The sequence below is a fragment of the Pangasianodon hypophthalmus genome, chromosome 10, assembly GCF_027358585.1.
Source record: "Pangasianodon hypophthalmus isolate fPanHyp1 chromosome 10, fPanHyp1.pri, whole genome shotgun sequence".
Lineage (NCBI taxonomy): Eukaryota > Metazoa > Chordata > Actinopteri > Siluriformes > Pangasiidae > Pangasianodon > Pangasianodon hypophthalmus.
The window spans coordinates 10,930,605-10,948,075 of NC_069719.1; the positions used below are offsets into that span (position 1 = coordinate 10,930,605).

General features: G+C 39.6%; 1 protein-coding gene across 4 annotated transcripts in view; it reads right to left on the bottom strand.

Annotated features, from left to right (window-relative positions):
* cdin1 (CDAN1 interacting nuclease 1) overlaps positions 1-17,471 on the bottom strand; it is a 61,941-nt gene that overhangs the window by 18,369 nt on the left and 26,101 nt on the right. For 3 of the 4 annotated variants that reach the window (XM_026934528.3, XM_026934530.3, XM_053237573.1), the window contains 5 exons: positions 15,822-15,901; positions 15,425-15,474; positions 11,998-12,065; positions 10,576-10,641; positions 10,133-10,238 (listed from right to left, as the gene is read on the bottom strand). In XM_026934528.3, coding sequence (XP_026790329.3) covers positions 10,133-10,238; positions 10,576-10,641; positions 11,998-12,065; positions 15,425-15,474; positions 15,822-15,901 — 370 coding nt within the window. Of the gene's footprint in view, positions 1-1,423; positions 2,460-10,132; positions 10,239-10,575; positions 10,642-11,997; positions 12,066-15,424; positions 15,475-15,821; positions 15,902-17,471 lie in introns of those variants that run through there. The other variant, XM_026934531.3, reaches the window with a different exon arrangement.

Below are 17,471 nucleotides of genomic sequence, written 5' to 3' on the forward strand. Positions count from 1 at the left end.
GCAAATATGCCGTCTTTCTCTGACCATTTAATACACAAAAAGCCTCTCGGACCATCCCTGTTCCTTCAGACCAAATGTCAGGGGCACGCTGGTTTACTGAGGAACAAAAGGCCAGATTGTTTCCATTCACTTGGCCACTTTAAAAGGTGTCTGCGGTGTCCTTGAGCCAGGCGGCAACCTCATGCTCCAGCGCTCTCCTTAACCCTGCATCTACAATAGCCGAGTCTTCACACAAGCCCAGCACGAGAGTCGTTCCCTTCAACCGGCACTCCAATGTTTCACGCTTGACTTTGGCAAGTCATCTGACCACTCTGATGGGACGCCTGGAACCGAATACGGCTGCGCACGTCTCTAAAAATCGAATTTCGTTAGCCTCTAAAAAAGAGCATTGAGTGCCTTATTGTGGTGGACTTGAGGACAGCGAATCTGGGCATTATGGAAATATTAAAAACAAATGTATAAAAACTGAATGAGGTAATAATATGAAAGGATAGAGTTCAGTTCGACTCAGATATTAACTGTGACAGAAATAACCAGTATCTCAGCTTTAGTTTGAGCAACCCAGGGCAGCACAGGGTCATGCAAACAATCACATTTCTGTTCTGATTCTCAGTACTTATGTCAGTGGCTTTTTGGGATATGCTCATTACGGATAACTACAGAAGATATAATACCATTGTGGGTGAACCGGTCCAATGCTGGAGCTTGCCCAGAAAACGTTGGATGGCTAAGATGGCTAAAAGAAGCAATTTTGAAAGACATACAAATATATTTTTCTTCATAAATGATATTAATAATTATCAAAGCTATTTCTTGCCTCTTAGTTTTACACACACACCTTTACTAAGCACAATTATTTCCTACACTGTACATAACCTCCACCCCATTAAGACCTCCAAAAGAAGGATCACACCCATGAAATTGCTTGTATTGTTTCCACATTTTCTGATGCAAGTTGACATGTGAGATATGTGAAAGTTTTTCCCCCAAGCGCCGAGTCTATTTATTACAAAGATACCTTTTTTGCCAGAAAAATAACCTCTCGTGTTTGCCGTCTCGTACTTCCAGGTATCTCTGGGGTCAGAGACACGTGTGCGCTCAAAACCATTTTAGCCATCAAAGTTCTCCTGTTAGATTGGGTTTTACAAAGAGGCATTTTAATAAAGTCACACTGCACTCTGTGCCCCCAGACAAGATCTCACCAGGATGACAAATGTTGCTGACTTCTGCCTGGAATGAAACCCGGAAGGTCAATGAAAGGGGTGACATGGGGGGAAAAAAAATAGGTGGAGGGAAGCATGGAAAATCCTGCATATGCTTCTTTAGCTTCAATGATGTATATCTGAACATTTAAGAAATCTGTGGGGGGGGGGGGGGGGGGGGGGGGAATTAAAAACTAACCTGACACAAAAGTTCCATAACTAAACAGGAATTCAATGAAATGGCATGTTCTAGTTCCCAATTACTTGTGACTTTCTTTCCAACTGTCAGACAGAGATTTCAGAAATTGCACCCGTGTGCCTGTGTGTCCCATTGCTCGTTTCCCCAGCACCTCCTGCGCGTCAAAGCCGTTCTTAACCTCAACTTTAAACGGCGAATTTGTATAATGCGCCGGCACAAACCCTCCAGAATAAATACGTGAAATGAAGGCTTAGTGGAGGCTAAACCCTGCAGCCGACGGCAGGCTGAAACGCACGGATTACATGCACAGCACGTTAAACAATGTGCCTAAATATGCATTGAAATCTGTAAAGCATGAAACCACCTTGTCATTCGCCATTAGTATTCCAAGTTGTTGGTCATACATCTTGCGCTTGGGTGTATCGCAGTGGTAAATGTCATGTGCTGAGGGTCACAAATTCCAAGAGGATTTCTTGATGTCATCTCCTGTCAACTTTATTTCTCCAGAGCTCTTAACAATTAATCTGTCACAAAGTGCTCGCTGTTGCACAGGGTCTGTTCATGAGAACTCAGCAAAAATATGGTTTGAAATATTGGAAGTAAAGAACTAGTTCTGTTCTGCATGGAATGAGGTGCAAGATGAAAACATCATGGCAAGTGGATCAAAAATGTTGCCAGGAACATGCTCGCATTACTCTCAAGATAAAAGAGAAAAATCAGAAATACACTGAACCGCATGCTCATAAACATAACACAGATAGGTTACGATTTAGGTTTCACAGGGAAAAGAATGACTAAAAATTGTTGTGGCTTTTGTCTTTCAGCAGACTGAATGTGTGTGCATCACAGATGACAGTGGCACAGGCGCTGTCCTCAGGGTTCACCCTGTAATGTCCAGCCTCATTGGGATCAGTGGACATGGGACAGCAGGGACGTCTCTCTCTCTTTCTCTCTCTCTCTCTTGCTCGCTCCCTCTCTCTAGGGTGACACACTCAATCTGTTCACTCCTGCTGATGACCTTCTGCAGGTCAGTACACCTCTACCTTCAAAATACCAATCTAGGCAAAAACACACAGAAAAGGAACAAAAAGCTTTCTGCTTTAAAGTCATTACAACATGTCTTTTTTAATTATATATTCCCAGCATCACATTCAGATGATGTGTGGGACTATGATGGACATTTCCATTAAAAATGAGCACACAGTCCACATTCTTGGATCAAAAAATTAATTCTGTGTCAGGGCTATCTGATTGACCAGCGTAAGACTAAAAACGGAATTAACATCCCATTTCTCTATTAAAAATCGACACCATAAAGAAGAAAAATTAATTGAAGAAAGTTTAAAGTGGTCAGCAACTCCCAAACGGAAGGAATGTCAACAAAATGTTAGAATTAAAAAAACATTAAACACGCAAGACAGCGAATAAATATTTTCAAACGACAATTTGAACAGTCTGATTAAAAAGCCACACAATACAGCAAGACTTCTTTATTCTTTCTGAGGCTTTAACCAGCCACAAACAGAACGACACAGACAGCGTGTTCATACCAACTCCTCCTAAGTGGTCAAACTGCATGATGTATATGACAAATCCAAAAGTCTTAACCCCATTTCATATGTGGGAGAAATGAGCCATATTGTCCCATTATATTGCCATAAATCATTTTTTTCAACCTTTGACAGCTTTTTATCAGATCTAACCTTTTCAAGCCTCCATTAGGAGCACTAACATTTTTAGCTCTGACAGACGTGCAGCACACACGGAGCGCACAGCTGATTAACTTCAGGCTGGGATGGGAGGCCTTCATTTGTAATAAAGTCTTTTTCACCTCTCACACAGGAAATAATGCAATCTTGCCATTACCATCACATGCCAACTAATTTTTTCTGATTAAAAAAAACCTTGTTCAGTAATTTTATGTATACCACAGTGATGCTGTTTTGGATTCTGATTACTCAGAAGACACTGATTAATTTTCTAACTGTGGGCTCGACAGTAGTGCCAAATGTAAGATTTATATTACTGCACCCGTTCAATTATTGTTTCTGTAGTAACAACTTACATGACGACTAGTACAGCAGACGTGATTACAAATGCGTGTAATCACTGATATTGGTGACGTTTTTTGTGATGAGAGGATTGGAAGGATTTTTGGAAGGAGCCTCCGGTGTCAACACTTTGTAACAGTCAAAAGGAAAGCCATAACATTAAGTTTTCCAACAGAGGAAAGTCTTTAGGCCAGATGGCTGCATTTTTGTCTTTGAACTTTAATAAAATAAGATGGGCTATTGAGGGAATGGCTGCTATAATAGTCACATAGTCACTGCTAGCTGTTATAACAATGTAATGTGTATAACAAGAACTAATTTTTCCACAGATGTTCCACAACATTAAACCTAACTATAAATTAAAAAAATGTGTATTAAATTCATTATACATACATACATACATTATATACATATATACATATATATATATATATATATATATATATATATATATATATATTATATACATATATACATATATATATATACATATATATTATATACATATATACATATATACACACACACACACATACATATATATATATGTGTGTGTGTGTGTGTGTGTATATATATATATATATATACATATATATATATATGTTATAGTAAACTAATCACCAAGGTGTTATGAAGCAGCCCGACGTATGATTATTTTCCTATAACAGCATGCCCTGAAGGGTTTTAGTCATTTTATACCCCAGCAATTGGTCACTGATTACAATTTTTAATTTTTTAAAAATGACACATTATACTTTTAATTGTTGATAGTTACTTTTAATGTTGTGGAACGTCCACAAGACAGGCTAGTTCCTGTTCTCACTCACTTTATAACAGCTAGCAACAAGCATTCCCTCAGCAAACTCTTTTTCTCTCTCTCTTCAAGTTATTAAGACAGAAAAAAAACACAGCTTGTCATGAAACAGGAATCACAAACTCCTCTATCTTGAAAACAAATAGAAGATTCATGATGGAAAACTTGAAACTGGAGACTCCTTCCATTAATGTTAAATAAAGTATCCTTACAGAAAGCTTCACCATATGAACAATTAAAAATAAATTTATTATTAGTTTTAGATTCTGTGTCAAATCCACCATACAAGTCTCTGTGAATAAGCTGAAACAATATATATTAAAACAAGTGCATTAATATAAACCTAATATAAACTTTGGATTACAGCTGGCACTACAGTCAGAGCTGCTGTTATAGAAAACTAATCAACACTTTCTGATCAGTCAGATTCAACAGTGCTGTGGTGCACACCATGTCATGTTTTATCGCTTACTTAAATAATGAAAATGCTGTATATTGTAGAAGGCAGCATTTTTCCAGCCTCAATGGCTCACTTTAGAGTCGCACACACAAGGTTGATGATTCATTCTGCACAAATGAACGCGCGCATAACAGCGGGCGCATCTTTGCTAGCACAACCAGCAGGCTTACTAATATAAAAGCAAAAGAACAGGACAGAGGCAGGGAGGAGAGAAAGATGAGAAGAGGATAACACTCAATCCTTTCAGACTGCACATACGCGCTAGCAGCAAGAGGATTAACATCACTGTGGTATTGAAGTGGATGTTAGACAAACTGACCAAGCCCAGTCAGAGATGACCACTTCCTTACAAAGCATGCATTAAGGGGAAAAAAAAAAAAGAAATGTCAAGACATTCAAAGGGAGGCTCAATGGGTCTAATTCATAGCCTGAGTTATGTTCGGAAGAAATGACACTATTTCCTATTCGTTTTGCGTAGGTTTATATTTACTGGTCCACTCTCTGCCAACAACAGCTCAACCCTCGGTTCATGACGGGGAAGAACGTTAGCCCGAAGCCGCATTTCATTACATGCCATGTTTAACTACACGCACTTCTCCTAAAACACACACGAGGCTTATAATGTGCTTAATATTCACCATCAGTGAATAATTTTTATCCAAGTCTGATAGTTGGAGGAGATGGATAACTCAATTATCAGCACATCCGTCACACAGCTCCCTGGCATGGCAAAGGCAGCAGCTAAGATTGATGGTAAGATGAGACCAATGGCTTCTTCGTCATCACATCCAGTCAGTGGGCCTGAACACGCTTTTTTCCCCTCCTTTGCTTTTCGTTCTTTCTTTCCTTTCTATTTTTTTTCTATCTGCAGCCTTCATATGCGAAGCATCATTACCCCTCACTCCACTGAGGAAAGTGTATTACGAGGTTAGTGTTTTGGCAAGGCTATTGTTTGGATGATGAATATATTTGGTCAGGGAGAGAAAATTAGTTGTGTCATTTGGAGGAAAAATACAACACCATTTCTCAGGGATTTTTTTTTTTTTTGCAGTGCTTAAGAGTAAACAAGAACGATTAACAAAGGCTAGAAGTTCTGGTACTAGTTTAAAACCACAAAACATAAATAAGCTAATCAGCAGAGCCGTCACACAAGAGTGCTGCGGTAATTAAATGAGCGACTGTCATGTTAAGAAGGTCAGTCAAAAGGAAACCCAGCATGCTTTTCAGTGGATCACTGTCTTTTTTTTCTCCCCCAACAGAACGAATGAACAGATCTAAGAAGGCCACTTGCCTCCACATCAAACCATACTGTAAATTAGAAGAGAAAGCGCGGGTGATGTCACCCGATCACTCTCATTGCATTGACATCAGTTCAGTGGGCAGTGTAGTGCAGGATGTGTGTGTGTGTGTGTATGTGTGTGTGTGTGTGTAGGGGGGGCTCTCCAACTGCTCAGGCTTAACAATGGGAGAGCGCATTCAAAATGTCAAATGTAAATGTCAATTAAAAATTACAAGGGAGCTCCAAAAGGTGCATTTTGAAGGGGCTGACATTTTTTTGACAGGGCAGAGTTTATCGGGTGAGGCAGCCCACAAACATGACGGCATGGGTACTGTCAGCTCCCTACACACATGAGCAGGAAAGCCACTGCTGAATACTGATGGGAAGGTCCTCACCGTCATGTACAATACATCTTTGTAAGAAAATCTGTAAAGCTAAACCTCCTCTGCTAGAGTGCATCCATCATTAAGGCCACAGCTGCATCAGAGGCAATGAGCAGCACTGATAAATCAAAATGATTTTGTGTCTCATCATAGAAAATAATGGCATAAAAGGATACGATGTTAGACATATGTCACTTTTGACTGTTTTCATTCAAGTGTTGTCTCATTAAATGCAACGTCCCTCATAGTCTAGGAATGTTCCAAGTCGTGGGCCAGTATTTTCTGCTCAACAACTTTTTAAGATTTTTAATGGGGCCTACTAAAAGCTGAAGTGTTCAAAGTCTATCACCCTCCAGTGAGTTCTGAATCTCCTGCACAGCTTGCCATTCCTGCGCATGCCATTTCCAAATAAAACCTCACAAAATGGAGAAAATAGCACACAGTTGATTATAACTTTGGCATCACTTGGCAGTTCGGGTTCGACTCATTGCACAGTTTTGTAGGAACCATCTTCACTTGAGACGCAGCATCTGTTACTGAAATCAAGGCCTACAAATACAAGGTACATAGACATTGAAAATACAAGGCCCTAAAAATAAATCTACAGCAGTCATTTCAGTAGTGTGGACTATTTAAAACCTAAATAACCCTTCTTAGATTGAGGACATTAAAGACAGCTACACAAAGTCAAAGGGCACTGCTTTACGCTCAGTTCTAATGAAAATAATTACTTTACTAATCTCCTGCTCTGAAGGTGATGACCCAGTCATCAAATAACATTCAGGAGACATCATTAAGCTGACGTGAGGGCTGCCCTTTCCTGCTCATCATGTCACTGTGCTTTCCAAACTCAAAACTCAGCATCCCTTCATTTTAGAGGTGACTTATTAATCCATGGCTCGCAAACTTTGACTAATAGGTGTAATCTAGAAAACGTTTGCGTTGTAGTGGGCTGATGGGAGGATGTGGTGTGTGTAGCTGTCTCTGTACAAGGTTTCTGAGGTCAGGAGCTCGCGGCTCTGCACCAGCATGTCACAATGTGTCAGCCGGCCATCAGCCACAGCTTGGCTAGTGGGGGTGACCTTTCAGTTCTACAGACGTGTGAGCACTTTCACTGTGCCACACACACGTATATATGTATATATGTATAGACTGAAGATGAATCCAGGGAGTAACTGCCTGCAGTGTACGCAATAATTGTGGATATAGAGAAACATTTCAGAAAAAAAGGCTATGATCAACCGCGCATTATTCGTTTTTCTCTTAGTGAGATACTTCAAGAGCAATGATCATAACATTTATGACATTTTCATTAGTTATTGCTATAGGAGCAATGGATTGAGGAAATGCAAGTAAAAGAGCTCATCTATACTCTCAGAACATTAGAACCTCATGAAATGCATGTAATACTTTGAAAAAAATAAAAAAACAGTAAAAACCCAGTAAATTTACAGGGTCTTGTATGGTAGACACTCCACATAATCTAATTCTAATAATAAACAGATTTAATAATAAACGTTATTTAACAAAGAAATATATCTAAACCCCAGGAGGATTTCTGTTTTTTTTTTTTTTTTAAAACATTTATGGAAGAAGTCACCAGTGTCAGAACTATTATCAGTAGAGAAAGAAGAGAGGAAAAAAAATGCTGTAGGAAAATAATCACCTTCAGAATGGTAACAGCATCACACCACCATTGTTGATTATTTTTCTATAACTGTAGAAGTATTCTGTTATGTTTTATTCCATGTATTTTGTTTCAGACTTTAAATATAAAAAGCCATCTCTGTGTTATATTAAAAAAATAGATACACTGTAGTAAGCTGAGAAGTCTTTTGATGGTAACTCACTATTTTTATCTTAATAGTATTTTTTCCTCTTACATGTCCCATATTTCCATGGAGTGAAAAATCATTTCAAGCTGCATGCACTTCTTCATTGTTGTATGTGAAGTACAATGCTGCAGTGATGAATCGTTTGGAAAAGAAAGCTTTTTCACAAACCAAATACAGCTGTTTACATGACCTCAAACGTACGACTTGCTTAGAAAGCCTGCTGTAGTTTGTTTGGTTTTAAAAACGATCACGCGTCTCTCTCGGAGAACATGCTGAGCCTTCATCCTGTCAGTCACACACACATGCACATATGCACAGATGGAAATACAGAGAAACGCAGCTATATAGAGGCATATGATGTCAATCTGTAGACGGCTGATTCTGTAGCCAGCCTTCAGCTAAAAAGCCACAAGCCAATCCTGTGGCACAGGCTCAGTCTGCTCTTATCCTCTCAGTGTAAGAAAGAAAGCCCTGTACCTACTCCACCTGACAGGCCAGACAGTAAAACGCCCTCTGGACTGAGCCGGATTAGAGGAGGCTAGTATAATGTTATATAGTGGCAAGAGGTTTAAATCAACCAGCAAAAGAAAAATGGCAAAAGAAAATTTGACTTAATTTGTGCTTCCATCAACTACGGTTATGTTGAATTTTCTGAAGATGACGTAACACGATTAAGGTGGAAAATACTGCAATACCCAAAGTGCATAGATGTGGGTAGCCTGTGCATATAAAGAAATGTAAGTCAAACAATCCGCAACATAAACATGAGCTACTTATAGATGTTTATACCACTGTGCTGTTGAATCCTCCAATCTGATTAATCAGAAGGTGTTGAATAATTTTCAATAACCACAGCTCTGACAGCAGTGCTTATTCTAATACTTTATAGTTTCTATAGCAACAGCTCATTCCCAGACACTCCATGTAATTGAAGGTTAAAAATAAAAATAATAATAATAAAAAAAAAATTAATAATGTGTGCTGTTATTTAACAAAAAAAAAGTATAATTGTTGACATGGTGAAGTTTCTGTAAGGAGACGTTTAGGTAGCATTAATGGAAGGAGTCTCCAGTGTAAGTGCTTTGTAACAGTCGGAGGTAAAGCAGATTTCTGTCATGGAAGTGAACTAACTTGTTTCTTGGACGTTCCACAGCATTAAATGTAACTTTAAAAACATTAAATGTAACTGTACAAGTACAATGTGACATTCTTTATAAATAAAAAAAACTTGTAATCGGTGGTAAATTGCTGGGGTGTTAGAGGAATAAAACATTTTGGGATGTGTATTTATTCTCGTGTTTTATTCCTTATGTATTCAGCACCATTAAAAATAAATCTCTGTCAAAAGCAATTTTAAAATTCTGTATATAATATGTAGAATACTGCACATCTTTTTGAGAAGATTTGTGATTAGTGTGCAAAAACATGATCATATGAACATTCTCATAAAAGTAATCTGGACTACAGCTGTCTGGTAATACAATTAAACAGGAAAATATTTTGTTATTTAGAAAGGGCTCAGATTTAACAGCAATATACCAGTTTCCTTTTCCCCCTGCATATTGTCTTTATATTTTTTTTCCCTTCATCAGTTCATAATACACATACACAAAATTCCCATACAAGAGGTAGATGGAAAGCCTCATAGTGTTAGCATAACTGTTTCACCAGGCAACATGTTAATATTTAGAAATTAAACACTACAAATCATACCATCAAAGCCAAACTGAAAGACTCAAGCTCTAACAATGCTGGCTAAATGACATCATTAAAGATAAAATGAGAAGTAACGATGTTATCCATGTTGTTATATGTAGAGTTAAGAGTAAAATGTGATCACTGAGACTTGCAATGGCAATGAAGTTGTAAGAATCTAAAGTCTTTACATGGCTTCTTACAGGCTTCTTACCTGTTCCAGTAACTCCAGAACTGCTCGTTTAGATAAGTGCGATGACTCTGCTCATCCCCAAATGAGGCCTTGCTCTCAATCCAGTGGACAATGTGGCCTTCAACAGCTGTGAGTTAAAAGAAACAAAAAAAAAATGAAAGAGTGTATCACTGTTTTTGCACTGGCTTTAGTTTGCTATGGCATTTTGAATGCAGACAGGAGATGTGTAAATCCATCTAACTTTATCATGAAGAAAAGCTTCTCCTGAGGCGACATGTGGTATTTTCTTGCAAGATGCTTTTATGGTTTGTATTCAAAGAAAAAAAAAAATCATAAGACATGAAATGGCATTATTTTAACATTAGCTTGACAGTTGGGATTGTGTCTGATATAACTCTAGGCCTATAATAGTCACTGCTGACTGACCAAGTGATGCTTTTCTTACTGATGCTCCAAAGACTTACCAATGGGGACTTCTAGAATAATGTCAGGGGTCTTGTCATAACCCTTGGCCCGTAGCTGATTCTCATCTGAGGGGAAACATTTCAGGCAATTACTTAAATCGTACTAATCAAATTCAGCAAAAAGGAAGTGGACTTTTTGCCTAAGTGACAAAAATGACCTTTAGCATAATCGGGCACTAATAACAAAACAGCATGGGGTTTGCTACTCGCCTCCAGATCACTGGCCTATAGTGCATAAATGGAAAAGTAGGAGTAGGAGTGTGTTGGAAAACAAAGTAATAATAATAAAAAAAATGCATACCTAGTGCTTCTAGTACTAACTCATTTATATGTTGACTTCCTACCAAGTATGTAATACAACAGACACCACAGAAAGCACAGGCTTTTTACACACACTGAATCATCACACTTTACATCTGCCAATGATTTGCAAACACTGCACAAAAATCCATCAGGGCAGGTTGGCGGTGGAAAGCATTGAGCTGGTGAGCTTCATAAAGAACAGAAAGGACATGGCTGGCATTACAGCAGCTGAAAGCATGACCCTTGTGCGCGTGTGCCTCAGCCATTGTCCTTGACTCCTGGCGCGGTTCGACCATTATTTGCGGAACACCTGATTTCTCCATTAAATCTCAGGCTGACCAGGTCATTCAATTCCAGGGGCTGGCCTCTCCATCTTCAGCCAAGCTCGACTAATGGGCTGAGGGGGAAGAGGGCTGAAGGTCTTGGACTGTGAGGGGGTCCGGGCTGTGTGGTCTCTCTCTCTCTCTCTCTCTCTCTCTCTCGACACCTGCCGGGCTGTTGACACCGTCATGCGGCGCCGATCGCCTTTTTACATCACCGTTGATTAAAATTAATGGGCCATCCCTAGTGTTGGGGAGCTTATTTCCAATCCATTTATCAGCTGGGTGAGGCCGCCTCTGTGACCCCTGCGCCCCAAACTTTGACAGTTTTAGAACAGTCCTCGCGGCCGTCTCTGCTAAGGTCAGCACTCGGGGCCCAAATAAATGATATCTTCTTAATGACAGAAAAAAGACTGATTCGAAAAACCCTGCTTGCTTTTCTGTAGGGTATTGAGATGGGAAAGGAAAAGGAAATTTCACACCTGGCTACTCACAACCTTAAGTTTAAGTCTTCCAACATCATGATGCTTAGGCTGTGGCGGGGTTGGGAGACAGCGGGTCAATATGCATCTGTCTGTTGTATTTATGGTACAATCTATTCTGAAAACGAGTGCAAAACAATTACATAAAGAAGATTTTACGTACTTTACGTACGTTTACTATAAATTCAAGAACGAAGAGGACAGTGGTCAAAAACCCAGTGGCTTTAATTCACAGGTAATAAAAGAACAATAAATCCTCACATATAATGCTGTTCACAAATAAAAGGAAATAGGAATGCTAGTGGTAAACAGCTTACCTACAAAGGAGAGGTTCCTCTCTCTGAGTTTCTCTCGCAGGATCTCCTCATGCTCCTGACCAATAGCGCTGATGATGCGCAGTTTAGGAAAAGCACAAAGCAACTTTTAAGTACAACTAAAGAATTAAGTCAGCACATGATGCCTTTCGGTCTACTTCGAAACACTTATTTGAGTAAACATGTTTTGACTGATACAGCAGACTAATGCATGCTATTTTAATTTTAAGTGAAGAGCAAGAGAAAAAAAGGCAACTTGTCAAATTTGACTCATAAAATGGGGACAATTTTACCTGCATGCATGGTTGCTATGGAAACGCCCAAGTTACTGAGCAGTGTTGCTGTGGCAACACCAGAAGAGTGTACTATTGTCTGTGTGTGGTTTTTTTAATATAATATGGATGCTTGGGAATAGAAACTGCAATAAAGTTGAGAATCAATAGGATTGTGTGTGAATATTTTTCCCCCAGTCACTAAACGATACTTAAGATGAAGATCACAATCACCTGGGATTGCATTTGAAAATGATGAAAAGTGCCACAATGCATTAAATGGTATACCTAATGCAAAAGAACAGCACAACAAACTTTAATATCAAATGTGCACTGGGTTGGGAAAACACCACTCCATAATATCAAACTGGGACAGTATATAATATACACTTCAGGTTGTTGATATTTATTTGACTGATATGTACTTAACATTTCCAATTTATCAGATCAGGTCTGATTTCATGCTTAACTCCTGCTAAATGAGCTCATGTGCCTTTCCGCAGAGACATGCCACTGAGACGAGTGACTGCCTGGGTCATTACGGGGACGTCTGGGTGCAGGCACTGGAGCAAGTCCCCTGATGTCATGGTGCAGCGCCAGAAGAAGAGCGAGTGGGCTGGTTTGATGAACCCTCAGAGGAAAAGCAAGTGAATGAGGAATAATGCTAGAGGGAGAAGTGTGAAAGGAGGTAAAGAGGCAGGACAACGATGGTGGGCAGGGTGGGACAGGGTTCAGTGGCCAAGAACAGACAAGTCTAGCGTGGTCCCCAGCTGCCTGGTCCTAAACAGCCTGTAGACTGACCAACTCCACCTCTCTAACTCTCTCTCCATCTCTCTCTCTCTCTCCATCTTTCTCTCTCTCTCTCTCACACACACACACAAAATAGTCTCATGGGTGCAGTATTTAGATGACGACCCATTTCTGACAGCCCATAACCGTCCGTCTCCTGTTCTCTGATCACTGAGACTGCATCGCTGCACTGATAAGTAGCTGTAGCCAGGAGTACAAACTTATGAGTGGGTATGTTCAAGTGAATTTAAGCAGACCAGAAAGATGTTCATTCACTGGTCAGAAATGTGGTGCTGAAAATGCCATGTTCATCCAAACACAGGCAAAAAGGAACTGGTGCACAAAAATATTAAATAATGTATTGTAATGTAATATAATAAATAATTTGAAAACACTGGTATTTTTGTGAACTATACCCAACATTTCTGTTCCATGTATTTTTGAAACACATTCTAATTCTGCAGCACTTTAGCTCTGTCCTCTGCCAAGTCAGTCAGCAGTTCACATGTCCAAAATGCTGCCTGTAACCCGTAATATGCATCAAAATTTGGTTCACTTCCTAAAAGGATTTGAATCAGGGGTGAATCATGTTCTCATTGCAATCAAACCATACTAGAGTTCTCTTGGAAGTGGAGTGAGAGCATGTCTGACAGACAGTCTCTTCACATATGCAGTGTTTAATGCATTTGATTTGAACTCTGGTGCTTTGTCCTCTTTGGTGTTGTTCTTTAGGCAGGTGAGAACACAGCAATTGCACTTGTTGTGAAACTTGTTTGGGGGCGGACCAAAACATCTGACCGAGGTGGACTAATTCCAGTTTCAGTCAAACTCTAGCACAGTTTGACTGCATTGAGAAAGCAATTTGACCCTCAGTTGACCAAACACTGCTATGTACTGTGATTTGTAAGGAGCTTTTTTTTTTTTTAACACGCTGGTAAGCTGACACATGTGGCAAAATAGAGCTAAAGGATACAGCTGGATTTCTTGACCAGAAATGCTAGATAAGAAATGCTGGATGCAGTTTACAAATAGTTTTAAACTAGTTAAATACAATATTAATTACTTACTAATTTATTAATTGTTTATTAACTCCATGCTTGGATGATTTCTGTGATTCTTTACACACTCTTGCCAAAGCTTTAACTTTTTCCAAAAAAGTTTTTGCAAACACCAGATACAACTTAATGCTATGCACCAATAACGGAGTTGGATACATGAATAGCCAAGTTCATTATCATGGATGTGTATGTAACATCCAAAAACGCTTACTGATGACATCATCACTTCACATGCACATCTCAACTGTATTATTGTGCGTAAAAGTTTACGCTCAAGTCCCAGACACTGAAAAGTGGATAATTTCACTTTTATACTACAGACTTTAAGTTAAAACTCTAAGGAAATCAGAACGACCCTGATGTTCATACTCAAGACCCTTTCAACAAACATAGCACATGTGTGACTCTATAGTATACAGCTGTGTATCGAACTCATTAGATTTATAATCCCACTATTTAGTGTCACTCAGAAGAGGACAGGTTCCCTTTTGAGTCTGGTTCCTCTAAAGGTTTCTGCCTCATGTATTCTCAGGGAGTTTTTCCTTGCCGCTGTCACCCCTGTGTTGTTTATGAGGGACAAATTTAAATCTATATCTGGATTTCTGTAAAGCTGCTCTGTGACAATGTCCAATAAGAGGGCTATAAATAAATAAAACTGAATTGAATTAAAACAGTCAGTAAAACTCAGATCAAACAGAAAATGAATCAAAAGAATGAAGTTACATATCTCTGTTTTAGATTTGGCAAACAGGCTAATTGGTGAGAAACAGAATGAGTATGGTGTGTAAAATACTGAAAGACAGAAGAAGTCCTGACAGAAGGACGAAGGACAAAGGTCTATCATGGTGACCTGACAAGTACTCTCCAAGGTGCTGATAAATCTCCCTTAAACACACAAGAGGAAGAGAATAGAGAGAGCAAGAGAGTTAAAAGGGATTTTACTTCAAATCTGTGAAATACATGAAGCTAGTGAATGTAAAGCTTGTTTGGATAAGTCCTGCTTCCTGTTTGCATCTAGTCTCAGACAACCTCGTCAGCTGCGTCCACCATGTTGAAATGATGCATAAATGGAGACTGACAGAAAAGTAGATTAACCTACCTATAGATAGATACAATCACACCCACAACCACCCACACACACCCACACACACACACACACACCCACCCACACCCACAGGCACGCACACAGGTGCACACATGCATGCACACACACACCCACACACAGAGAACTTCAGGTGAAGCTAGACACATCTCATCTCCGTGAATAGCTCCTCGTCAACTTTAGGCTTAAAATTTTATGGGAAAGGATACTGTTTGATGCAGTCGACCAGCGGTCCATAACAGCAGTCATTTATGGTGCACTGAAAAAGAGGGGGAAGAAATATGGCAGCATGGCTAAGGGGGGTGGAAGAGGGGCTCTGTGCACCCGTTAAACTGATAGCAGGAAGGGAGGCAAACACTGGATACGACTTCATGCCACGCACCACTACAGACGCTCGCATGATGCTATTAGCAAATATGAGACACTGGATTATTTACTGGAGCTGGATACATGGCTAGTCAAGTTAATTATCATGCATGTCTATGTACAGCCAAAGGCACATACTGATGACATCATCAACTTCACATGGACATCTCAGCTGCATCATTAGTCACTAGTTATGCATTTATATTTAATACATAAAAGTGATAGAGACAGTGAGCGTACCTGTTCCACATGTCTGGCTAGATGCACATCTGGAATTAAAGATGGCTCCCGCAACATGCTGTTCAGGACTTGCTTGGATGCTGATGATGATAATAATAATAATGATAATAATAATAATAATAATAATAATAATAATAAAATCTACACATATGCAAAAAAAAAAAATCAGAAGCATATCACTACTATGTAACTACAGTTTAACAGACAGCCAGGAAAGAAACCTTTTGCCCTAATTGACTAGGTCATGGCATTGATATATCACTGTTAGTGCAGCTATAGACACAAATACCATATTTTACACCACTTACTCTGACATGTTCTGTACTCAATTGGGTGGAAGCTCAGAGCTGAGTGAGATTTTGCGCAGATAAATGCTTCAGTCGTGTTATGAAGGATGAATATTTTGCATCTCTCACCCCATTCCAGGAGCACTAAAGTTATAAATCACACTGGTAGGCCACTGGATTGATTTCTTATTACTGCAAAGGCAAAAATCTCCAAGTCATTTTTCACGCACATTCCGATTAAATGGATTGTAGCGCCGTGTGACGAAATGGCGGACGTGCACGATTCTAATGATGTATACATGTGGTCATGAAGAATTGCTGCTGCCTTGACACTTCCAGGAACGTTTCTATCTTCTAAAGAAGAGTGGTGAAAGAGAAATAGAGGTAGAGATAGAGAGGAGGCATCGGAGATTTGGTCCCAAAGCAGATTTTAAAAATACAGGAATGATTAGAGGAAAAGAGATGCGATGAACTAAAGAAACACTAAGCTCCTTTTTCAGGTCCCTCCATGATCTTCATACCATTCATGCTTTTATTAACCATAAACCTCTATTTCTCCTTCCAGCTCTCTCTGAGGTGCTGCTCCTCATGTCTCATTCCAAACCCCTGGTGAAGATATGACAAACAGGAGGTGTACGCTGTGATCTGCCGCTGCTAGAGAGACAGAACAAAGCCCAGTCAGCACTCCTCTCTCCCTCTCCAGAGCCGAGCCTAGGCCTGCGAGGCACCTTATTTCTCCTCTCATTTTTCTCAGAGATTGGTACCTTCACACGCAGATCTATACGGCGCTCTGGTGCTGCTCGCCACTGAAGAAAGAGGGTTATATTTTCCCCTTGAGTTAGGACACCTCATGACAAATGATAATGGATAATCAATAAAGCGGGAAATATGAGGCAGCAAACTTTATGAAGCCACGAGACGTATTACTCCCCAACAACACTCGTTTCCCTTAACAAAGTCACTACTCGACTGTGCCTAATAATCTGAAAGAAAATCAAAGGACCCGCAACCACATCAGCAATATTGGCAACTTATTCCACTTTAATGGCATTTTGATTGATTTTTTTTCCTCCTAATGGTAGTTTTATAGATTTGACGCTGCTCCTGCAAAACAGTACTGTGTAATAAACCTCCCTGAAGGCAAACAGCAGCCATTAAAGCTCTTGTCTTACTAGCACTCATAATTGGAGGTTGACCACCATCAAATTTTGGTGCCTCTCACACACACTCCACACACAGATCGCATTTCAGCTTTTCATTTGCCTGATGGTTTTCTTTTTTTTTCTGTTTTGTGGGACATAATATGTGGAGTTTCTTTTCCCTCCATTTTCTGAGGGACGGGGTTAAAAAACGATTGCAAAGA